Source organism: Uranotaenia lowii, unplaced genomic scaffold (genome assembly GCF_029784155.1).
Source record: "Uranotaenia lowii strain MFRU-FL unplaced genomic scaffold, ASM2978415v1 HiC_scaffold_11, whole genome shotgun sequence".
In the NCBI taxonomy this organism is placed as follows: Eukaryota; Metazoa; Arthropoda; class Insecta; order Diptera; family Culicidae; genus Uranotaenia; species Uranotaenia lowii.
Genome location: NW_026597077.1, coordinates 131,879 through 157,848, shown reverse-complemented (window position 1 = coordinate 157,848; position 25,970 = coordinate 131,879). Strand labels below are relative to the sequence as shown.

At 38.3% G+C, this 25,970-nt stretch overlaps 1 protein-coding gene across 1 annotated transcript in view; it reads right to left on the bottom strand.

The window, feature by feature from the left end:
• Positions 1-13,913, bottom strand: part of LOC129759125 (uncharacterized) — a 31,334-nt gene extending 17,421 nt beyond the window's left edge. The window contains exons 1-3 of the mRNA XM_055756540.1: positions 13,490-13,913; positions 13,069-13,165; positions 10,331-12,288 (exon numbers count right to left, since the gene is read on the bottom strand). Of these exons, the coding sequence (XP_055612515.1) occupies positions 10,331-12,288; positions 13,069-13,165; positions 13,490-13,913 (2,479 nt within the window). The remainder of the gene's footprint in view (positions 1-10,330; positions 12,289-13,068; positions 13,166-13,489) is intronic.
• Between the last annotated feature and the right edge of the window lie 12,057 nt (positions 13,914-25,970).

The following is a 25,970-nucleotide window of genomic DNA, read 5'->3' as shown; positions in this document are numbered from 1 at the left end:
ACAGTTTGTACAGCTTGGACGGTTCCTACGGTTCGAACGGTTCGAACGGTTCCTACGGATCAGATGGTTCCTACGGTTCGGAGGCTCCAGAAAAATAACAAAGACACAATTTTTTATCTGAGCTTCTATAAAATGTAGAAAAAGTATTATTTTTCAACAATTTTATTGAATTTCTAAGTTTCTGGATTATTTTGAACGATTTAGACAGTTTGTACAGCTTGGACGGTTCCTACGGTTCGAACGGTTCGAACGGTTCCTACGGATCAGATGGTTCCTACGGTTCGGAGGCTCCAGAAAAATAACAAAGACACAATTTTTTATCTAAGCTTCTATTAAATGTAGAAAAAGTATTATTTTACAACAATTTTATTGAATTTCTAAGTTTCTGGATTATTTTGAACGATTTGGACAGTTTGTACAGCTTGGACGGTTCCTACGGTTCGAACGGTTCGAACGGTTCCTACGGATCAGATGGTTCCTACGGTTCGGAGGCTCCAGAAAAATAACAAAGACACAATTTTTTATCTGAGCTTCTATAAAATGCAGAAAAAGTATTATTTTTCAACAATTTTATTGAATTTCTAAGTTTCTGGATTATTTTGAACGATTTGGACAGTTTGTACAGCTTGGACGGTTCCTACGGTTCGAACGGTTCGAACGGTTCGAACGGTTCCTACGGATCAGATGGTTCCTACGGTTCGGAGGCTCCAGAAAAATAACAAAGACACAATTTTTTATCTAAGCTTCTATAAAATGTAGAAAAAGTATTATTTTACAACAATTTTATTGAATTTCTAAGTTTCTGGATTATTTTGAACGATTTGGACAGTTTGTACAGCTTGGACGGTTCCTACGGTTCGAACGGTTCGAACGGTTCCTACGGATCAGATGGTTCCTACGGTTCGGAGGCTCCAGAAAAATAACAAAGACACAATTTTTTATCTGAGCTTCTATAAAATGCAGAAAAAGTATTATTTTTCAACAATTTTATTGAATTTCTAAGTTTCTGGATTATTTTGAACGATTTGGACAGTTTGTACAGCTTGGACGGTTCCTACGGTTCGAACGGTTCGAACGGTTCCTACGGATCAGATGGTTCCTACGGTTCGGAGGCTCCAGAAAAATAACAAAGACACAATTTTTTATCTAAGCTTCTATAAAATGTAGAAAAAGTATTATTTTACAACAATTTTATTGAATTTCTAAGTTTCTGGATTATTTTGAACGATTTGGACAGTTTGTACAGCTTGGACGGTTCCTACGGTTCGAACGGTTCCTACGGATCAGATGGTTCCTACGGTTCGGTGGCTCCAGAAAAATAACAAAGACACAATTTTTTATCTAAGCTTCTATAAAATGTAGAAAAAGTATTATTTTACAACAATTTCTAAGTTTCTGGATTATTTTGAACGATTTGGACAGTTTGTACAGCTTGGACGGTTCCTACGGTTCGAACGGTTCGAACGGTTCCTACGGATCAGATGGTTCCTACGGTTCGGAGGCTCCAGAAAAATAACAAAGACACAATTTTTTATCTGAGCTTCTTTAAAATATAGAAAAAGTATTATTTTACAACAATTTTATTGAATTTCAAAGTTTCTGGATTATTTTGAACGATTTGGACAGTTTGTACAGCTTGGACGGTTCCTACGGTTCGAACGGTTCGAACGGTTCCTACGGATCAGATGGTTCCTACGGTTCGGAGGCTCCAGAAAAATAACAAAGACACAATTTTTTATCTAAGCTTCTATAAAATGTAGAAAAAGTATTATTTTTCAACAATTTTATTGAATTTCTAAGTTTCTGGATTATTTTGAACGATTTGGACAGTTTGTACAGCTTGGACGGTTCCTACGGTTCGAACGGTTCGAACGGTTCCTACGGATCAGATGGTTCCTACGGTTCGGAGGCTCCAGAAAAATAACAAAGACACAATTTTTTATCTGAGCTTCTTTAAAATATAGAAAAAGTATTATTTTACAACAATTTTATTGAATTTCAAAGTTTCTGGATTATTTTGAACGATTTGGACAGTTTGTACAGCTTGGACGGTTCCTACGGTTCGAACGGTTCGAACGGTTCCTACGGATCAGATGGTTCCTACGGTTCGGAGGCTCCAGAAAAATAACAAAGACACAATTTTTTATCTGAGCTTCTATAAAATGCAGAAAAAGTATTATTTAACAACAATTTTATTGAATTTCTAAGTTTCTGGATTATTTTGAACGATTTGGACAGTTTGTACAGCTTGGACGGTTCCTACGGTTCGAACGGTTCGAACGGTTCCTACGGATCAGATGGTTCCTACGGTTCGGAGGCTCCAGAAAAATAACAAAGACACAATTTTTTATCTAAGCTTCTATAAAATGTAGAAAAAGTATTATTTAACAACAATTTTATTGAATTTCTAAGTTTCTGGATTATTTTGAACGATTTGGACAGTTTGTACAGCTTGGACGGTTCCTACGGTTCGAACGGTTCGAACGGTTCCTACGGATCAGATGGTTCCTACGGTTCGGAGGCTCCAGAAAAATAACAAAGACACAATTTTTTATCTAAGCTTCTATAAAATGTAGAAAAAGTATTATTTTACAACAATTTTATTGAATTTCTAAGTTTCTGGATTATTTTGAACGATTTGGACAGTTTGTACAGCTTGGACGGTTCCTACGGTTCGAACGGTTCGAACGGTTCCTACGGATCAGATGGTTCCTACGGTTCGGAGGCTCCAGAAAAATAACAAAGACACAATTTTTTATCTGAGCTTCTATAAAATGCAGAAAAAGTATTATTTAACAACAATTTTATTGAATTTCTAAGTTTCTGGATTATTTTGAACGATTTGGACAGTTTGTACAGCTTGGACGGTTCCTACGGTTCGAACGGTTCGAACGGTTCCTACGGATCAGATGGTTCCTACGGTTCGGAGGCTCCAGAAAAATAACAAAGACACAATTTTTTATCTAAGCTTCTATAAAATGTAGAAAAAGTATTATTTAACAACAATTTTATTGAATTTCTAAGTTTCTGGATTATTTTGAACGATTTGGACAGTTTGTACAGCTTGGACGGTTCCTACGGTTCGAACGGTTCGAACGGTTCCTACGGATCAGATGGTTCCTACGGTTCGGAGGCTCCAGAAAAATAACAAAGACACAATTTTTTATCTAAGCTTCTATAAAATGTAGAAAAAGTATTATTTTTCAACAATTTTATTGAATTTCTAAGTTTCTGGATTATTTTGAACGATTTGGACAGTTTGTACAGCTTGGACGGTTCCTACGGTTCGAACGGTTCGAACGGTTCCTACGGATCAGATGGTTCCTACGGTTCGGAGGCTCCAGAAAAATAACAAAGACACAATTTTTTATCTGAGCTTCTATAAAATGCAGAAAAAGTATTATTTAACAACAATTTTATTGAATTTCTAAGTTTCTGGATTATTTTGAACGATTTGGACAGTTTGTACAGCTTGGACGGTTCCTACGGTTCGAACGGTTCGAACGGTTCCTACGGATCAGATGGTTCCTACGGTTCGGAGGCTCCAGAAAAATAACAAAGACACAATTTTTTATCTAAGCTTCTATAAAATGTAGAAAAAGTATTATTTTACAACAATTTTATTGAATTTCTAAGTTTCTGGATTATTTTGAACGATTTGGACAGTTTGTACAGCTTGGACGGTTCCTACGGTTCGAACGGTTCGAACGGTTCCTACGGATCAGATGGTTCCTACGGTTCGGAGGCTCCAGAAAAATAACAAAGACACAATTTTTTATCTGAGCTTCTATAAAATGCAGAAAAAGTATTATTTAACAACAATTTTATTGAATTTCTAAGTTTCTGGATTATTTTGAACGATTTGGACAGTTTGTACAGCTTGGACGGTTCCTACGGTTCGAACGGTTCGAACGGTTCCTACGGATCAGATGGTTCCTACGGTTCGGAGGCTCCAGAAAAATAACAAAGACACAATTTTTTATCTAAGTTTCTATAAAATGTAGAAAAAGTATTATTTAACAACAATTTTATTGAATTTCTAAGTTTCTGGATTATTTTGAACGATTTGGACAGTTTGTACAGCTTGGACGGTTCCTACGGTTCGAACGGTTCGAACGGTTCCTACGGATCAGATGGTTCCTACGGTTCGGAGGCTCCAGAAAAATAACAAAGACACAATTTTTTATCTGAGCTTCTATAAAATGCAGAAAAAGTATTATTTAACAACAATTTTATTGAATTTCTAAGTTTCTGGATTATTTTGAACGATTTGGACAGTTTGTACAGCTTGGACGGTTCCTACGGTTCGAACGGTTCGAACGGTTCCTACGGATCAGATGGTTCCTACGGTTCGGAGGCTCCAGAAAAATAACAAAGACACAATTTTTTATCTAAGTTTCTATAAAATGTAGAAAAAGTATTATTTAACAACAATTTTATTGAATTTCTAAGTTTCTGGATTATTTTGAACGATTTGGACAGTTTGTACAGCTTGGACGGTTCCTACGGTTCGAACGGTTCGAACGGTTCCTACGGATCAGATGGTTCCTACGGTTCGGAGGCTCCAGAAAAATAACAAAGACACAATTTTTTATCTGAGCTTCTATAAAATGCAGAAAAAGTATTATTTAACAACAATTTTATTGAATTTCTAAGTTTCTGGATTATTTTGAACGATTTGGACAGTTTGTACAGCTTGGACGGTTCCTACGGTTCGAACGGTTCGAACGGTTCCTACGGATCAGATGGTTCCTACGGTTCGGAGGCTCCAGAAAAATAACAAAGACACAATTTTTTATCTGAGCTTCTATAAAATGCAGAAAAAGTATTATTTAACAACAATTTTATTGAATTTCTAAGTTTCTGGATTATTTTGAACGATTTGGACAGTTTGTACAGCTTGGACGGTTCCTACGGTTCGAACGGTTCGAACGGTTCCTACGGATCAGATGGTTCCTACGGTTCGGAGGCTCCAGAAAAATAACAAAGACACAATTTTTTATCTGAGCTTCTATAAAATGCAGAAAAAGTATTATTTAACAACAATTTTATTGAATTTCTAAGTTTCTGGATTATTTTGAACGATTTGGACAGTTTGTACAGCTTGGACGGTTCCTACGGTTCGAACGGTTCGAACGGTTCCTACGGATCAGATGGTTCCTACGGTTCGGAGGCTCCAGAAAAATAACAAAGACACAATTTTTTATCTAAGTTTCTATAAAATGTAGAAAAAGTATTATTTAACAACAATTTTATTGAATTTCTAAGTTTCTGGATTATTTTGAACGATTTGGACAGTTTGTACAGCTTGGACGGTTCCTACGGTTCGAACGGTTCGAACGGTTCCTACGGATCAGATGGTTCCTACGGTTCGGAGGCTCCAGAAAAATAACAAAGACACAATTTTTTATCTGAGCTTCTATAAAATGCAGAAAAAGTATTATTTAACAACAATTTTATTGAATTTCTAAGTTTCTGGATTATTTTGAACGATTTGGACAGTTTGTACAGCTTGGACGGTTCCTACGGTTCGAACGGTTCGAACGGTTCCTACGGATCAGATGGTTCCTACGGTTCGGAGGCTCCAGAAAAATAACAAAGACACAATTTTTTATCTAAGCTTCTATAAAATGTAGAAAAAGTATTATTTAACAACAATTTTATTGAATTTCTAAGTTTCTGGATTATTTTGAACGATTTGGACAGTTTGTACAGCTTGGACGGTTCCTACGGTTCGAACGGTTCGAACGGTTCCTACGGATCAGATGGTTCCTACGGTTCGGAGGCTCCAGAAAAATAACAAAGACACAATTTTTTATCTGAGCTTCTATAAAATGCAGAAAAAGTATTATTTAACAACAATTTTATTGAATTTCTAAGTTTCTGGATTATTTTGAACGATTTGGACAGTTTGTACAGCTTGGACGGTTCCTACGGTTCGAACGGTTCGAACGGTTCCTACGGATCAGATGGTTCCTACGGTTCGGAGGCTCCAGAAAAATAACAAAGACACAATTTTTTATCTAAGCTTCTATTAAATGTAGAAAAAGTATTATTTTACAACAATTTTATTGAATTTCTAAGTTTCTGGATTATTTTGAACGATTTGGACAGTTTGTACAGCTTGGACGGTTCCTACGGTTCGAACGGTTCGAACGGTTCCTACGGTTCGGAGGCTCCAGAAAAATAACAAAGACACAATTTTTTATCTGAGCTTCTATAAAATGCAGAAAAAGTATTATTTTTCAACAATTTTATTGAATTTCTAAGTTTCTGGATTATTTTGAACGATTTGGACAGTTTGTACAGCTTGGACGGTTCCTACGGTTCGAACGGTTCGAACGGTTCCTACGGATCAGATGGTTCCTACGGTTCGGAGGCTCCAGAAAAATAACAAAGACACAATTTTTTATCTGAGCTTCTATAAAATGCAGAAAAAGTATTATTTAACAACAATTTTATTGAATTTCTAAGTTTCTGGATTATTTTGAACGATTTGGACAGTTTGTACAGCTTGGACGGTTCCTACGGTTCGAACGGTTCGAACGGTTCCTACGGATCAGATGGTTCCTACGGTTCGGAGGCTCCAGAAAAATAACAAAGACACAATTTTTTATCTAAGCTTCTATTAAATGTAGAAAAAGTATTATTTTACAACAATTTTATTGAATTTCTAAGTTTCTGGATTATTTTGAACGATTTGGACAGTTTGTACAGCTTGGACGGTTCCTACGGTTCGAACGGTTCGAACGGTTCCTACGGATCAGATGGTTCCTACGGTTCGGAGGCTCCAGAAAAATAACAAAGACACAATTTTTTATCTGAGCTTCTATAAAATGTAGAAAAAGTATTATTTTTCAACAATTTTATTGAATTTCTAAGTTTCTGGATTATTTTGAACGATTTGGACAGTTTGTACAGCTTGGACGGTTCCTACGGTTCGAACGGTTCGAACGGTTCCTACGGATCAGATGGTTCCTACGGTTCGGAGGCTCCAGAAAAATAACAAAGACACAATTTTTTATCTAAGCTTCTATTAAATGTAGAAAAAGTATTATTTTACAACAATTTTATTGAATTTCTAAGTTTCTGGATTATTTTGAACGATTTGGACAGTTTGTACAGCTTGGACGGTTCCTACGGTTCGAACGGTTCGAACGGTTCGAACGGTTCCTACGGATCAGATGGTTCCTACGGTTCGGAGGCTCCAGAAAAATAACAAAGACACAATTTTTTATCTGAGCTTCTATAAAATGCAGAAAAAGTATTATTTAACAACAATTTTATTGAATTTCTAAGTTTCTGGATTATTTTGAACGATTTGGACAGTTTGTACAGCTTGGACGGTTCCTACGGTTCGAACGGTTCGAACGGTTCCTACGGATCAGATGGTTCCTACGGTTCGGAGGCTCCAGAAAAATAACAAAGACACAATTTTTTATCTAAGCTTCTATAAAATGTAGAAAAAGTATTATTTAACAACAATTTTATTGAATTTCTAAGTTTCTGGATTATTTTGAACGATTTGGACAGTTTGTACAGCTTGGACGGTTCCTACGGTTCGAACGGTTCGAACGGTTCCTACGGATCAGATGGTTCCTACGGTTCGGAGGCTCCAGAAAAATAACAAAGACACAATTTTTTATCTAAGCTTCTATTAAATGTAGAAAAAGTATTATTTTACAACAATTTTATTGAATTTCTAAGTTTCTGGATTATTTTGAACGATTTGGACAGTTTGTACAGCTTGGACGGTTCCTACGGTTCGAACGGTTCGAACGGTTCGAACGGTTCCTACGGATCAGATGGTTCCTACGGTTCGGAGGCTCCAGAAAAATAACAAAGACACAATTTTTTATCTGAGCTTCTATAAAATGCAGAAAAAGTATTATTTAACAACAATTTTATTGAATTTCTAAGTTTCTGGATTATTTTGAACGATTTGGACAGTTTGTACAGCTTGGACGGTTCCTACGGTTCGAACGGTTCGAACGGTTCCTACGGATCAGATGGTTCCTACGGTTCGGAGGCTCCAGAAAAATAACAAAGACACAATTTTTTATCTAAGCTTCTATAAAATGTAGAAAAAGTATTATTTTACAACTTTTTTATTGAATTTCTAAGTTTCTGGATTATTTTGAACGATTTGTACAGCTTGGACGGTTCCTACGGTTCGAACGGTTCGAACGGTTCCTACGGATCAGATGGTTCCTACGGTTCGGAGGCTCCAGAAAAATAACAAAGACACAATTTTTTATCTAAGCTTCTATAAAATGTAGAAAAAGTATTATTTTACAACAATTTTATTGAATTTCAAAGTTTCTGGATTATTTTGAACGATTTGGACAGTTTGTACAGCTTGGACGGTTCCTACGGTTCGAACGGTTCGAACGGTTCCTACGGATCAGATGGTTCCTACGGTTCGGAGGCTCCAGAAAAATAACAAAGACACAATTTTTTATCTAAGCTTCTATAAAATGTAGAAAGAGGGAGTAGGCTGCGGTCGAATCGGTTAGACGTGTTTTTTTTCTGGCAGAAAATTTCCAGAGCTCCACAATATTGGAAAAAACGAAAAATGTCGGTTTTAATGAGACTTTTCATGTTTTAAAAAACGATTGAACGGTGCAATTTGAATTTTTGATACCTTGAGGGCTGTAATAAAAACGAGTGAAGTGATTTTTTCTAAAACTGTATAACGTTTGTTGACGGAAAAATTTTTACTAAGTTAGATCGTTGTACTTTCGTCGGGTGCGGTTCGTTTTTTGTCTCCAGCTTGCCCTTAGATGCCACTATCTGTGTTGAATATCATTTTGTCAGTAAACATAGAGAAAATTTTATCAAGTCACAATGATTTAGCCAATAAATCGGTGGACTAAAGTGAGAACATAAAAGAGTTGAACTTTTTCGAAAGTTGTGAAGCGATTTGATACGATGTCCAATGAGTGTATTTTGTCGCAGTTTTTTTTTTTTTTTTTGTCGTTGTGAGATGGGGAGAAATGGTTTGGGACCAGAGCAAATGGCAAAATTTAAAAGTGAAAATGGAGTTTACCGGTGATATTCGTTGTTTGATGCGAAAAGTGTTTTTAATGAATATTTAGCAGATGCATTTGTCGATCAAACAGGCTCAATCCAATCATGTGTTCCATAGACATGTGTCTCAGGAATTTGTTTGAATTTTATCAGGGAGTGATGAGTGCGCAAACTGGTTGCCATGGTGACATGTGACATGGGGTTTCGGGAAATTTCAAATAAAATCAACGCTTGTTACGTTAGCATTATTGTCGTTGAAGTGTCGTTTGGTTTCATCAGCAAGTTTATTTATTATATTATAAATCAACGGATCACATATTGATCCAAATGAAAAACTATAGTTTAGGACAATGTACATACAAGCGATAATCTACGTTAAACTTAAAACTCTAAGAATTTTTCTTCGGAATACATCACGCGAAACGTCAAAGTCGAAGTACCCGGAGTAGCGGTTAAATGTTTTTATAACACCGATTAGAGCTGTGTTGGCCCCATAATTGTTCAGCCGGAGAGGGACGAAGAGCTGAAGATCACGACTCCTCAGAACTCGTGGCCGTACGTTGAGTCGAAGTTCCTCTAACAATGCGGGGCAGTCTATTCTCGATGAGAGCAGATCGGCAACGACCGAGGCTCGTGTGGCGGTCCGGCGGGCTTGTAGCGTGTCGATGTCGATTAGACGACAGCGGCTCTCGTAGCTGGGAAGTCGGAACGGGTCGTGCCAGTTGAGTTGTCGGAGAGCGTATCGCAAAAAACGCCGTTGGATGGCCTCAATACGCTCTGAGCCGTTTTGATAATATGGGCACCAAACAGCCGAGGCATATTCAAGGGTCGATCGAACCAAACTACAATAAAGACTCTTCAAGCAGTAGACATCCTTGAAGTCTTTCGTCATGCGGAAAAGAAGACCCAGACATCTGGAGGCTTTGTCGACGATGTAGTCGAATCACGCCAAGATCTTTCACTTGTTCGACGCGAGCGATAGCCTCGTTTCCAAGATGATAAATGGCTGATAATGGGAGCCGCTTGCGGGAAAACGAAATTACTGCACATTTGCTGCGATTCAAGGGAAGGCAATTTACATCACACCAAGAGGCGAAGAGGTTGAACTGACTCTGTAGGAAGTTTACATCCTCGGGACCGTTGATGCGGCGATACAGTTTCAGGTCATCAGCATACGCTAGTTTTGGTCCATCAAGGAGCAACAGCACGTCGTTGAAGTATATCAGGAATATTATTGGTCCTAGATGACTCCCTTGAGGCACTCCGGATTTGGCGGAGAACTGACTGGAAAATGTTTCACCTATTCGAACAATGAGTTTTCGTCCTACCAGGTAGCTGCGGAACCATTCCAGTAGAGACCCGCAGATACCAATACGATCGAGTTTGGCGATGGCTATGGAATGGTTCACCTTGTCGAAAGCAGCTGACAGATCAGTGTAGATGACGTCGGTTTGAGATCCCATGGCAAAACTGTCTTGCACATTAGACGTGAATGTCAACAGGTTTGTAGTCGTAGAGCGCTTGGGCATAAATCCATGTTGTTCATTTGAGAAATAAGGCTTGCAATACGAAAAAATGGGTTCCAAAACAACCAGCTCGAACAATTTGGCTATCGCACATAAGGCAGAAATGCCACGATAGTTGTTCACATTTCGCCTGTCCCCTTTTTTGTGCACCGGAAACATATAGGCCTCTTTCCATAAGGATGGGAACGTAGACTGATCGAGTGAAACTTGGAAGATTATTTTTAGAGGTATCAGCATATGTGATATATATCGCTTCAAGAAGGTAGCTGGTATGCCATCTGGTCCTGCGGAAAGGCTGTGTTTCAGCTTAGCGGTCGCTTTCAAAATAATATCGTCGTCTACAACAATTTGATTCAGCCATGTGTTCAAATGAGGGACGTTACAAGCCGCGCTGGTAACTTGGTCCGAGGATATTGAGTTTGAGTCAAATACACTACGGAATTTGTCAGCGAAGAGGTCACAGATTTCAGGTTCCGAAGTCGCTAAATTATCATCCAGAAACATGGAGGGCGGTAGGCCGGATTCTTTCCGCTGGTCCTTGATGTACTGCCAAAATGATTTGGGTTTTGTTTTGAAACCTCGCTGTATCCGAATTAAGTAGCTCTGGTAGCAGCGTGAGCATAGTTTTTTGTAAGCTGAGTTGAGTTTGCAATACTCATTTTTAGCGCGGAGAGTTTTGTGCCTAGTGTAATAACGGAGAGCTTTATTCTTGAGCGTTTTCATTTGTCGCAGTTCTTTCGTTACCCAAGGAGCTCGTAGGTTAGAAACTGATGAGCGTTTCGGTACGTGACGATCGATGATGTAATTGATTATATGGGAAAATTTCATAGCTGCAGCGTTCGGATCGGAAGATTCCAGTTCAGTTTCCCAGTCGATAGCATCGAGCGTTTGTGAAACAGCGACGAAATCAGCGTTCTTAAAGTCGAGAAAGAATTGACCAGGTTTTTGGATGTGGGCAAAAGCTCTAGGAATATCAAGTGAAAGCAGCAGAGCAGGGTGATGAGGAACAACCTTGACCAAGGGCGTAGGAGCCTCTTCAATCGTAGCCAATTGGGGTCCGTCACTGATGAAGCAGAGATCGAGCATGCGACCATTTTCATTCTCTATGCTGTTGATCTCGCGGAGAGTTGCCGTGCTTAGAGAGTCGAGAATCGTATTGGAAGGCACCGTAAACGAAGATCTGGTTGGATCGGCAAACAAGAAATTGCCTTGCGAGGGAATCCACTTGAGTCCTGGTAGGTTGAAGTCCCCGATGATAACGATGTCGTCTTCAGGAAGCGTGAGAGAACACAATTTAGAAAGGCCGATGGAAAAGGAATCAGCGAAAGATGCATTTCTAGTACGATCAGGAGGCAGATACACAACCCCAACGTAGAGTTTTTTCGTGCCAAGATCGATACGGGTCCATACGAATTCTTGATCGTTCCATGATTCGTCGTAGATGGGGATGGCTGAAAGAGTGGATCGGATAGCAATCAGAACTCCACCACCTGTGGATTTCGTGCTGTTGTTGGGACCTCTGTCACAACGGAACACAGTGTAGTCAGAGCTGAAGACTTGACTAGACAGGGTTCTATCGTTCAGCCAGGTCTCTGTTAGAGCGATAATATCGTAGCAGGAGCATGATGAGGCTAGCAGATAATCGCTAACGCAGGAGTTGATACCACCAACGTTTTGGTAGTAAAGGTTGAGATGATCGCTTTTCCCAGCAGGCAGATCGTGTCGTTTCACACTGGAACGGGAAGATCCATCACAAGAAGGAAGGTCAACTCAATATGGATACTTGCCTGAGAGAACAGGCTGGAGCACCCCGTTGCCACAATCGAACTCAGGGCCGGGACGACTGATGACGCTGGCAGGAATCAGCGCGACTGAGTCGAAGGGCTCAGGGGTCTCCGAAGTGCCTTGTTCGGTGCGTCCCGGTGATGGAATCCCGTCAGAAGCGATTGATTTGCACAAATCAGCGTTGATGCAGAGGCTGTTGGAAGGTGAGGTCTGGTCACGCGCAGGTAAAGTTCCCAAAGTTGAAGAATACTTGCCTATGAAAGCAGGCTGGAGAACCTCGTCGCCACAATCGAGCTCAGGGCCGGGACGACTGAAGACGATGGCAGGAATCAGCGCGACTGAGTCGAAGGGCTCGGAGGTCTCCGTAATGCCTTGTTCGGTGCGTCCCGGTGATGGAATCCCGTCAGAAAGGGTTGATTTGCGCAAAGCATCGTTGATACAGAAGCTGTTAGAAGTTGAAGTCTGGTTACGCGCAGGTAATGTTCCCAAATTTGAAAAATACTTGCCTATGAAAGCAGGCTGGAGAACCTCGTCGCCACAATCGAGCTCAGGGCCGGGACGACTGATGACGATGGCTGGAATCAGCGCGACTGAGTCGAAGGGCTCGGAGGTCTCCTTAGTGCTAACTACGTTGCGTCCCGGAGCTGAAACCCATGATGAACTTTGTTCGGACGACGAGAAACTCGAGAGTCTGGTGCGGTTGCGTGATGCCGAGGCTATAAAAGACCCGTTGTCCATATATGATGAACCATCTGTAGTGGCGATCACTGATGCGGGGCCACACGAGGTGTAGAACTGCGGGTCGCCATGAACGACGTCACAGGCTGGGAAGTGACAGCAGGAGTCGGAGGGTTTTTTGATCCAAAATCCTCGAATTCACGGAATAGAATTCCCGATGGCCAAGTCTTCGGGGAAAGGGCAATGTCTTTCAGCTTAGGATCCACCCCGACTTTGAAGGAAATTGACCTGAGCGTGGAGACATCAACATCTTTGCGGACTAGGGCATGAACTTCGGCATGAACATTCCATAACAAGTTCTTCTATGTCTTTAGCCGTAACACTGTTATGAAGTCGTGCGAGATAAATCCAAAATTTTTTTTCAGGAGGAGCAACTGTCGCAATAGTTTTAACGGTCACTTGTTTAGTACCCACACAAGGAGCGACAGTTGGGTTCTCGACTCGTCGCCTCTTGTTGGTGGGAGTAGCTAGGCTAGGCCATGGAGCAGGGATGCGAGGAGATGGGTTGATGTTGGGACGAACGTTCAAAATTTTGTCCAGCTTCAGGTTGGTCGTCGCAAATTCCGACTTCACTTCTGCGACTAAGGAAGCCTGATTCGTCCGCATGTCCGCGATAATGGATTCGTAGCTGCCCAAAGAGCGACGAAAAGCGGCATTTTTAAGAAGTCTGCAACATTCGTCACAGACCCAGAGCAGATTTTTGTTGTCTGCCTTCGACTTAAGGTGCGACGAAAGCAGCCCCGCACACTTTAGGTGAAACACCAGGCTGCACAGGCCTTGACAAAGAATGCTGTCGGAGTCACCCGTAGGTTTTGCGCATTTGTCGCAGGCCATATCGTTCAATGACATTCGCGCGGAAAATTACGAATTTAACAGATTTGTAGTGCCTTGTCTGTGCGAAAGAAAATCTGTGTTGCGATGAATTGATTCACGATTCCTCGTCTGTTTGGAACAATATCTGTGCCACGCTCAGAGCGGGATCAGATCAAAACAAACAGCAGTATCAATAGCGAATGCAACGAAACTTTTAGCGAGGTATTCACGGCTCGAAAATCACGGATCAGTAGGGAATTCACTTTGCGCGGCAGCTTCCGGAGTTGAACAATACAGGGATCGAAAAACGGAACGGACTAAACGGCACGGAACACGTTAAAAATGAGAATAAAAAACGGAGCGATGTAAGTACACACAATAAAAACAATACAACAATAGTTACTGTTAGGTTTTATTTCATCAGACTCCCAAAAGCTAAGAAATTTTTAACAAAAAAGTGATAATATTATGAAGACGCTCTGCCGCCATTCAGCGTCAGACAGTTCGCCGGCGTCGTGAGTGTGTGGTTGCTTTGATTTTCGGATAATCTGAAAATTGCCGAAATTGGGGCGATCTGTTTGTGAAAATGTATGGCATCTGGGTTAAGTGAAAAATCCCACACAAATCATTCAATGTCCGGGTTAAGTGGTAAATTTGTTCCTGGAACAAAACAGTTTAAACGTGACGTTGTGGAATATGGGCTTGGAGTTTGTTGGAACTTTATTGGTGCAAAAACATCAAATGGTACAAAAGCAGAAAAACTCGGTGAGAATGTTCCATTATTTATTTTTCTAAGCTTCTCTCTCTTTTCCTCTAATGTTGACTTTATTGTTGATGATTGAATCGTGTTAGGGCCCGTATCCGAATTCTGTAGCAGTTTTTTTAAACCAATTTTTTTTGCGATTCTTTGCAGTATATTCCTATTTTGGCGCTAAAATATCTTAGAATGGAAAAAATTCTAAGAATTTCGGTGCTATATTAATAATTTATCTGCTCTTCTCAAATCTTTTCAAAAGCGAGCAATGGCGCTATAACCATGGTCAATGACCTGAGATGAAGGCACAATGATCCAGAATTGAACAGTGTATAATGGTTAAAGAATTTTCTTTAATTATTGTATTGTTCAATTTTGGACTCTATGTAGAAAAACCTCATTTCCATCCCTTGAAGGAAGGCCCAACACCAAGGAGCATAGAAATATCTTAGCATCTATGCTCCCAACGAATAAATATCAAATGAACATGGGAACGTATGGTACTGTTGTCCACGTTTCTTCTTCCCCTGGTTCCAGTCGTCTCTGCGTCCAATACTGCACAGTGGGCCCGGCCTTGATAAGATGAATAGTAAATGTATTTTTACTATTCACCGGGATGCTGACAAGATCTGGCTGTGTACGTATCATAAGCATAAGCATAAGCTTCTATAAAATGTAGAAAAAGTATTATTTTACAACAATTTTATTGAATTTCTAAGTTTCTGGATTATTTTGAACGATTTGGACAGTTTGTACAGCTTGGACGGTTCCTACGGTTCGAACGGTTCGAACGGTTCCTACGGATCAGATGGTTCCTACGGATCAGATGGTTCCTACGGTTCGGAGGCTCCAGAAAAATAACAAAGACACAATTTTTTATCTGAGCTTCTTTAAAATATAGAAAAAGTATTATTTTACAACAATTTTATTGAATTTCAAAGTTTCTGGATTATTTTGAACGATTTGGACAGTTTGTACAGCTTGGACGGTTCCTACGGTTCGAACGGTTCGAACGGTTCCTACGGATCAGATGGTTCCTACGGTTCGGAGGCTCCAGAAAAATAACAAAGACACAATTTTTTATCTAAGCTTCAATAAAATGTAGAAAAAGTATTATTTTACAACTTTTTTATTGAATTTCTAAGTTTCTGGATTATTTTGAACGATTTGTACAGCTTGGACGGTTCCTACGGTTCGAACGGTTCGAACGGTTCCTACGGATCAGATGGTTCCTACGGTTCGGAGGCTCCAGAAAAATAACAAAGACACAATTTTTTATCTAAGCTTCTATAAAATGTAGAAAAAGTATTATTTTACAACAATTTTATTGAATTTCTAAGTTTCTGGATTATTTTGAACGATTTGGACAGTTTGTACAGCTTGGACAGTTCCTACGGTTCGAACGGTTCGAACGGTTCCTACGGATCAGATGGTTCCTACGGTTCGGAGGCTCCAGAAAAATAACAAAGACACAATTTTTTATCTAAGCTTCAATAAAATGTAGAAAAAGTATTATTTTACAACTTTTTTATTGAATTTCTAAGTTTCTGGATTATTTTGAACGATTTGTACAGCTTGGACGGTTCCTACGGTTCGAACGGTTCGAACGGTTCCTACGGATCAGATGGTTCCTACGGTTCGGAGGCTCCAGAAAAACAACAAAGACACAATTTTTTATCTGAGCTTCTTTAAAATATAGAAAAAGTATTATTTTACAACAATTTTATTGAATTTCAAAGTTTCTGGATTATTTTGAACGATTTGGACAGTTTGTACAGCTTGGACGGTTCCTACGGTTCGAACGGTTCGAACGGTTCCTACGGATCAGATGGTTCCTACGGTTCGGAGGCTCCAGAAAAATAACAAAGACACAATTTTTTATCTAAGCTTCAATAAAATGTAGAAAAAGTATTATTTTACAACTTTTTTATTGAATTTCTAAGTTTCTGGATTATTTTGAACGATTTGTACAGCTTGGACGGTTCCTACGGTTCGAACGGTTCGAACGGTTCGAACGGTTCCTACGGATCAGATGGTTCCTACGGTTCGGAGGCTCCAGAAAAATAACAAAGACACAATTTTTCATCTAAGCTTCTATAAAATGCAGAAAAAGTATTTTTTTAAAACAATTTTATTGAATTTCTAAGTTTCTGGATTATTTTGAACGATTTGAACAGTTTGTACAGCTTGGACGGTTCCTACGGTTCGAACGGTTCGAACGGTTCCTACGGATCAGATGGTTCCTACGGTTCGGAGGCTCCAGAAAAATAACAAAGACACAATTTTTCATCTAAGCTTCTATAAAATGCAGAAAAAGTATTTTTTTAAAACAATTTTATTGAATTTCTAAGTTTCTGGATTATTTTGAACGATTTGAACAGTTTGTACAGCTTGGACGGTTCCTACGGTTCGAACGGTTCGAACGGTTCCTACGGATCAGATGGTTCCTACGGTTCGGAGGCTCCAGAAAAATAACAAAGACACAATTTTTCATCTAAGCTTCTATAAAATGCAGAAAAAGTATTTTTTTAAAACAATTTTATTGAATTTCTAAGTTTCTGGATTATTTTGAACGATTTGAACAGTTTGTACAGCTTGGACGGTTCCTACGGTTCGAACGGTTCGAACGGTTCCTACGGATCAGATGGTTCCTACGGTTCGGAGGCTCCAGAAAAATAACAAAGACACAATTTTTTATCTAAGCTTCTATAAAATGTAGAAAAAGTATTATTTTACAACAATTTTATTGAATTTCTAAGTTTCTGGATTATTTTGAACGATTTGGACAGCTTGGACGGTTCCTACGGTTCGAACGGTTCGAACGGTTCGAACGGTTCCTACGGATCAGATGGTTCCTACGGTTCGGAGGCTCCAGAAAAATAACAAAGACACAATTTTTCATCTAAGCTTCTATAAAATGCAGAAAAAGTATTTTTTTAAAACAATTTTATTGAATTTCTAAGTTTCTGGATTATTTTGAACGATTTGAACAGTTTGTACAGCTTGGACGGTTCCTACGGTTCGAACGGTTCGAACGGTTCCTACGGATCAGATGGTTCCTACGGTTCGGAGGCTCCAGAAAAATAACAAAGACACAATTTTTCATCTAAGCTTCTATAAAATGCAGAAAAAGTATTTTTTTAAAACAATTTTATTGAATTTCTAAGTTTCTGGATTATTTTGAACGATTTGAACAGTTTGTACAGCTTGGACGGTTCCTACGGTTCGAACGGTTCGAACGGTTCCTACGGATCAGATGGTTCCTACGGTTCGGAGGCTCCAGAAAAATAACAAAGACACAATTTTTTATCTGAGCTTCTTTAAAATATAGAAAAAGTATTATTTTACAACAATTTTATTGAATTTCAAAGTTTCTGGATTATTTTGAACGATTTGGACAGTTTGTACAGCTTGGACGGTTCCTACGGTTCGAACGGTTCCTACGGATCAGATGGTTCCTACGGTTCGAAGGCTCCAGAAAAATAACAAAGACACAATTTTTTATCTGAGCTTCTTTAAAATATAGAAAAAGTATTATTTTACAACAATTTTATTGAATTTCAAAGTTTCTGGATTATTTTGAACGATTTGGACAGTTTGTACAGCTTGGACGGTTCCTACGGTTCGAACGGTTCGAACGGTTCCTACGGATCAGATGGTTCCTACGGTTCGGAGGCTCCAGAAAAATAACAAAGACACAATTTTTCATCTAAGCTTCTATAAAATGCAGAAAAAGTATTTTTTTAAAACAATTTTATTGAATTTCTAAGTTTCTGGATTATTTTGAACGATTTGAACAGTTTGTACAGCTTGGACGGTTCCTACGGTTCGAACGGTTCGAACGGTTCCTACGGATCAGATGGTTCCTACGGTTCGGAGGCTCCAGAAAAATAACAAAGACACAATTTTTCATCTAAGCTTCTATAAAATGCAGAAAAAGTATTTTTTTAAAACAATTTTATTGAATTTCTAAGTTTCTGGATTATTTTGAACGATTTGAACAGTTTGTACAGCTTGGACGGTTCCTACGGTTCGAACGGTTCGAACGGTTCCTACGGATCAGATGGTTCCTACGGTTCGAAGGCTCCAGAAAAATAACAAAGACACAATTTTTTATCTGAGCTTCTTTAAAATATAGAAAAAGTATTATTTTACAACAATTTTATTGAATTTCAAAGTTTCTGGATTATTTTGAACGATTTGGACAGTTTGTACAGCTTGGACGGTTCCTACGGTTCGAACGGTTCGAACGGTTCCTACGGATCAGATGGTTCCTACGGTTCGGAGGCTCCAGAAAAATAACAAAGACACAATTTTTTATCTGAGCTTCTTTAAAATATAGAAAAAGTATTATTTTACAACAATTTTATTGAATTTCAAAGTTTCTGGATTATTTTGAACGATTTGGACAGTTTGTACAGCTTGGACGGTTCCTACGGTTCGAACGGTTCGAACGGTTCCTACGGATCAGATGGTTCCTACGGTTCGGAGGCTCCAGAAAAATAACAAAGACACAATTTTTCATCTAAGCTTCTATAAAATGCAGAAAAAGTATTTTTTTAAAACAATTTTATTGAATTTCTAAGTTTCTGGATTATTTTGAACGATTTGAACAGTTTGTACAGCTTGGACGGTTCCTACGGTTCGAACGGTTCGAACGGTTCCTACGGATCAGATGGTTCCTACGGTTCGGAGGCTCCAGAAAAATAACAAAGACACAATTTTTCATCTAAGCTTCTATAAAATGCAGAAAAAGTATTTTTTTAAAACAATTTTATTGAATTTCTAAGTTTCTGGATTATTTTGAACGATTTGAACAGTTTGTACAGCTTGGACGGTTCCTACGGTTCGAACGGTTCGAACGGTTCCTACGGATCAGATGGTTCCTACGGTTCGAAGGCTCCAGAAAAATAACAAAGACACAATTTTTTATCTGAGCTTCTTTAAAATATAGAAAAAGTATTATTTTACAACAATTTTATTGAATTTCAAAGTTTCTGGATTATTTTGAACGATTTGGACAGTTTGTACAGCTTGGACGGTTCCTACGGTTCGAACGGTTCGAACGGTTCCTACGGATCAGATGGTTCCTACGGTTCGGAGGCTCCAGAAAAATAACAAAGACACAATTTTTTATCTGAGCTTCTTTAAAATATAGAAAAAGTATTATTTTACAACAATTTTATTGAATTTCAAAGTTTCTGGATTATTTTGAACGATTTGGACAGTTTGTACAGCTTGGACGGTTCCTACGGTTCGAACGGTTCGAACGGTTCCTACGGATCAGATGGTTCCTACGGTTCGGAGGCTCCAGAAAAATAACAAAGACACAATTTTTCATCTAAGCTTCTATAAAATGCAGAAAAAGTATTTTTTTAAAACAATTTTATTGAATTTCTAAGTTTCTGGATTATTTTGAACGATTTGAACAGTTTGTACAGCTTGGACGGTTCCTACGGTTCGAACGGTTCGAACGGTTCCTACGGATCAGATGGTTCCTACGGTTCGGAGGCTCCAGAAAAATAACAAAGACACAATTTTTTATCTAAGCTTCTATAAAATGTAGAAAAAGTATTATTTTACAACAATTTTATTGAATTTCTAAGTTTCTGGATTATTTTGAACGATTTGGACAGCTTGGACGGTTCCTACGGTTCGAACGGTTCGAACGGTTCGAACGGTTCCTACGGATCAGATGGTTCCTACGGTTCGGAGGCTCCAGAAAAATAACAAAGACACAATTTTTCATCTAAGCTTCTATAAAATGCAGAAAAAGTATTTTTTTAAAACAATTTTATTGAATTTCTAAGTTTCTGGATTATTTTGAACGATTTGAACAGTTTGTACAGCTTGGACGGTTCCTACGGTTCGAACGGTTCGAACGGTTCCTACGGATCAGATGGTTCCTACGGTTCGGAGGCTCCAGAAAAATAACAAAGACACAATTTTTCATCTAAGCTTCTATAAAATGCAGAAAAAGTATTTTTTTAAAACAATTTTATTGAATTTCTAAGTTTCTGGATTATTTTGAACGATTTGAACAGTTTGTACAGCTTGGACGGTTCCTACGGTTCGAACGGTTCGAACGGTTCCTACGGATCAGATGGTTCCTACGGTTCGGAGGCTCCAGAAAAATAACAAAGACACAATTTTTTATCTGAGCTTCTTTAAAATATAGAAAAAGTATTATTTTACAACAATTTTATTGAATTTCAAAGTTTCTGGATTATTTTGAACGATTTGGACAGTTTGTACAGCTTGGACGGTTCCTACGGTTCGAACGGTTCGAACGGTTCCTACGGATCAGATGGTTCCTACGGTTCGAAGGCTCCAGAAAAATAACAAAGACACAATTTTTTATCTGAGCTTCTTTAAAATATAGAAAAAGTATTATTTTACAACAATTTTATTGAATTTCAAAGTTTCTGGATTATTTTGAACGATTTGGACAGTTTGTACAGCTTGGACGGTTCCTACGGTTCGAACGGTTCGAACGGTTCCTACGGATCAGATGGTTCCTACGGTTCGGAGGCTCCAGAAAAATAACAAAGACACAATTTTTTATCTGAGCTTCTTTAAAATATAGAAAAAGTATTATTTTACAACAATTTTATTGAATTTCAAAGTTTCTGGATTATTTTGAACGATTTGGACAGTTTGTACAGCTTGGACGGTTCCTACGGTTCGAACGGTTCGAACGGTTCGAACGGTTCCTACTGATCAGATGGTTCCTACGGTTCGGAGGCTCCAGAAAAATAACAAAGACACAATTTTTCATCTAAGCTTCTATAAAATGCAGAAAAAGTATTTTTTTAAAACAATTTTATTGAATTTCTAAGTTTCTGGATTATTTTGAACGATTTGAACAGTTTGTACAGCTTGGACGGTTCCTACGGTTCGAACGGTTCGAACGGTTCCTACGGATCAGATGGTTCCTACGGTTCGGAGGCTCCAGAAAAATAACAAAGACACAATTTTTTATCTAAGCTTCTATAAAATGTAGAAAAAGTATTATTTTACAACAATTTTATTGAATTTCTAAGTTTCTGGATTATTTTGAACGATTTGGACAGTTTGTACAGCTTGGACGGTTCCTACGGTTCGAACGGTTCGAACGGTTCCTACGGATCAGATGGTTCCTACGGTTCGGAGGCTCCAGAAAAATAACAAAGACACAATTTTTTATCTGAGCTTCTATAAAATGCAGAAAAAGTATTATTTTTCAACAATTTTATTGAATTTCTAAGTTTCTGGATTATTTTGAACGATTTGGACAGTTTGTATAGCTTGGACGGTTCCTACGGTTCGAACGGTTCGAACGGTTCCTACGGATCAGATGGTTCCTACGGTTCGGAGGCTCCAGAAAAATAACAAAGACACAATTTTTCATCTAAGCTTCTATAAAACGCAGAAAAAGTATTATTTTAAAACAATTTTATTGAATTTCTAAGTTTCTGGATTATTTTGAACGATTTGGACAGTTTGTACAGCTTGGACGGTTCCTACGGTTCGAACGGTTCGAACGGTTCCTACGGATCAGATGGTTCCTACGGTTCGGAGGCTCCAGAAAAACAACAAAGACACAATTTTTTATCTGAGCTTCTTTAAAATATAGAAAAAGTTTTATTTTACAACAATTTTATTGAATTTCAAAGTTTCTGGATTATTTTGAACGATTTGGACAGTTTGTACAGCTTGGACGGTTCCTACGGTTCGAACGGTTCGAACGGTTCCTACGGATCAGATGGTTCCTACGGTTCGGAGGCTCCAGAAAAATAACAAAGACACAATTTTTTATCTAAGTTTCTATAAAATGTAGAAAATGTATTATTTTACAACAATTTTATTGAATTTCTAAGTTTCTGGATTATTTTGAACGATTTGGACAGTTTGTACAGCTTGGACGGTTCCTACGGTTCGAACGGTTCGAACGGTTCCTACGGATCAGATGGTTCCTACGGTTCGGAGGCTCCAGAAAAATAACAAAGACACAATTTTTTATCTGAGCTTCTTTAAAATATAGAAAAAGTATTATTTTACAACAATTTTATTGAATTTCAAAGTTTCTGGATTATTTTGAACGATTTGGACAGTTTGTACAGCTTGGACGGTTCCTACGGTTCGAACGGTTCGAACGGTTCCTACGGATCAGATGGTTCCTACGGTTCGGAGGCTCCAGAAAAATAACAAAGACACAATTTTTTATCTAAGTTTCTATAAAATGTAGAAAATGTATTATTTTACAACAATTTTATTGAATTTCTAAGTTTCTGGATTATTTTGAACGATTTGGACAGTTTGTACAGCTTGGACGGTTCCTACGGTTCGAACGGTTCGAACGGTTCCTACGGATCAGATGGTTCCTACGGTTCGGAGGCTCCAGAAAAATAACAAAGACACAATTTTTTATCTGAGCTTCTTTAAAATATAGAAAAAGTATTATTTTACAACAATTTTATTGAATTTCAAAGTTTCTGGATTATTTTGAACGATTTGGACAGTTTGTACAGCTTGGACGGTTCCTACGGTTCGAACGGTTCGAACGGTTCGAACGGTTCCTACGGATCAGATGGTTCCTACGGTTCGGAGGCTCCAGAAAAATAACAAAGACACAATTTTTCATCTAAGCTTCTATAAAATGCAGAAAAAGTATTTTTTTAAAACAATTTTATTGAATTTCTAAGTTTCTGGATTATTTTGAACGATTTGAACAGTTTGTACAGCTTGGACGGTTCCTACGGTTCGAACGGTTCGAACGGTTCCTACGGATCAGATGGTTCCTACGGTTCGGAGGCTCCAGAAAAATAACAAAGACACAATTTTTTATCTGAGCTTCTTCAAAATATAGAAAAAGTATTATTTTACAACAATTTTATTGAATTTCAAAGTTTCTGGATTATTTTGAACGATTTGGACAGTTTGTACAGCTTGGACGGTTCCTACGGTTCGAACGGTTCGAACGGTTCCTACGGATCAGATGGTTCCTACGGTTCGGAGGCTCCAGAAAAATAACAAAGACACAATTTTTTATCTAAGTTTCTATAAAATGTAGAAAATGTATTATTTTACAACAATTTTATTGAATTTCTAAGTTTCTGGATTATTTTGAACGATTTGGACAGTTTGTACAGCTTGGACGGTTCCTACGGTTCGAACGGTTCGAACGGTTCCTACGGATCAGATGGTTCCTACGGTTCGGAGGCTCCAGAAAAATAACAAAGACACAATTTTTCATCTAAGCTTCTATAAAATGCAGAAAAAGTATTTTTTTAAAACAATTTTATTGAATTTCTAAGTTTCTGGATTATTTTGAACGATTTGAACAGTTTGTACAGCTTGGACGGTTCCTACGGTTCGAACGGTTCGAACGGTTCCTACGGATCAGATGGTTCCTACGGTTCGGAGGCTCCAGAAAAATAACAAAGACACAATTTTTTATCTGAGCTTCTATAAAATGCAGAAAAAGTATTATTTTTCAACAATTTTATTGAATTTCTAAGTTTCTGGATTATTTTGAACGATTTGGACAGTTTGTATAGCTTGGACGGTTCCTACGGTTCGAACGGTTCCTACGGATCAGATGGTTCCTACGGTTCGGAGGCTCCAGAAAAATAACAAAGACACAATTTTTCATCTAAGCTTCTATAAAACGCAGAAAAAGTATTATTTTAAAACAATTTTATTGAATTTCTAAGTTTCTGGATTACTTTGAACGATTTGGACAGTTTGTACAGCTTGGACGGTTCCTACGGTTCGAACGGTTCGAACGGTTCCTACGGATCAGATGGTTCCTACGGTTCGGAGGCTCCAGAAAAACAACAAAGACACAATTTTTTATCTGAGCTTCTTTAAAATATAGAAAAAGTTTTATTTTACAACAATTTTATTGAATTTCAAAGTTTCTGGATTATTTTGAACGATTTGGACAGTTTGTACAGCTTGGACGGTTCCTACGGTTCGAACGGTTCGAACGGTTCCTACGGATCAGATGGTTCCTACGGTTCGGAGGCTCCAGAAAAATAACAAAGACACAATTTTTTATCTGAGCTTCTTTAAAATATAGAAAAAGTATTATTTTACAACAATTTTATTGAATTTCAAAGTTTCTGGATTATTTTGAACGATTTGGACAGTTTGTACAGCTTGGACGGTTCCTACGGTTCGAACGGTTCGAACGGTTCCTACGGATCAGATGGTTCCTACGGTTCGGAGGCTCCAGAAAAATAACAAAGACACAATTTTTTATCTAAGTTTCTATAAAATGTAGAAAATGTATTATTTTACAACAATTTTATTGAATTTCTAAGTTTCTGGATTATTTTGAACGATTTGGACAGTTTGTACAGCTTGGACGGTTCCTACGGTTCGAACGGTTCGAACGGTTCCTACGGATCAGATGGTTCCTACGGTTCGGAGGCTCCAGAAAAATAACAAAGACACAATTTTTCATCTAAGCTTCTATAAAATGCAGAAAAAGTATTATTTTAAAACAATTTTATTGAATTTCTAAGTTTCTGGATTATTTTGAACGATTTGGACAGTTTGTACAGCTTGGACGGTTCCTACGGTTCGAACGGTTCGAACGGTTCCTACGGATCAGATGGTTCCTACGGTTCGGAGGCTCCAGAAAAACAACAAAGACACATTTTTTTATCTGAGCTTCTTTAAAATATAGAAAAAGTATTATTTTACAACAATTTTATTGAATTTCAAAGTTTCTGGATTATTTTGAACGATTTGGACAGTTTGTACAGCTTGGACGGTTCCTACGGTTCGAACGGTTCGAACGGTTCCTACGGATCAGATGGTTCCTACGGTTCGGAGGCTCCAGAAAAATAACAAAGACACAATTTTTTATCTAAGTTTCTATAAAATGTAGAAAATGTATTATTTTACAACAATTTTATTGAATTTCTAAGTTTCTGGATTATTTTGAACGATTTGGACAGTTTGTACAGCTTGGACGGTTCCTACGGTTCGAACGGTTCGAACGGTTCCTACGGATCAGATGGTTCCTACGGTTCGGAGGCTCCAGAAAAATAACAAAGACACAATTTTTTATCTGAGCTTCTTTAAAATATAGAAAAAGTATTATTTTACAACAATTTTATTGAATTTCAAAGTTTCTGGATTATTTTGAACGATTTGGACAGTTTGTACAGCTTGGACGGTTCCTACGGTTCGAACGGTTCGAACGGTTCCTACGGATCAGATGGTTCCTACGGTTCGGAGGCTCCAGAAAAATAACAAAGACACAATTTTTTATCTGAGCTTCTTTGAAATATAGAAAAAGTATTATTTTACAACAATTTTATTGAATTTCT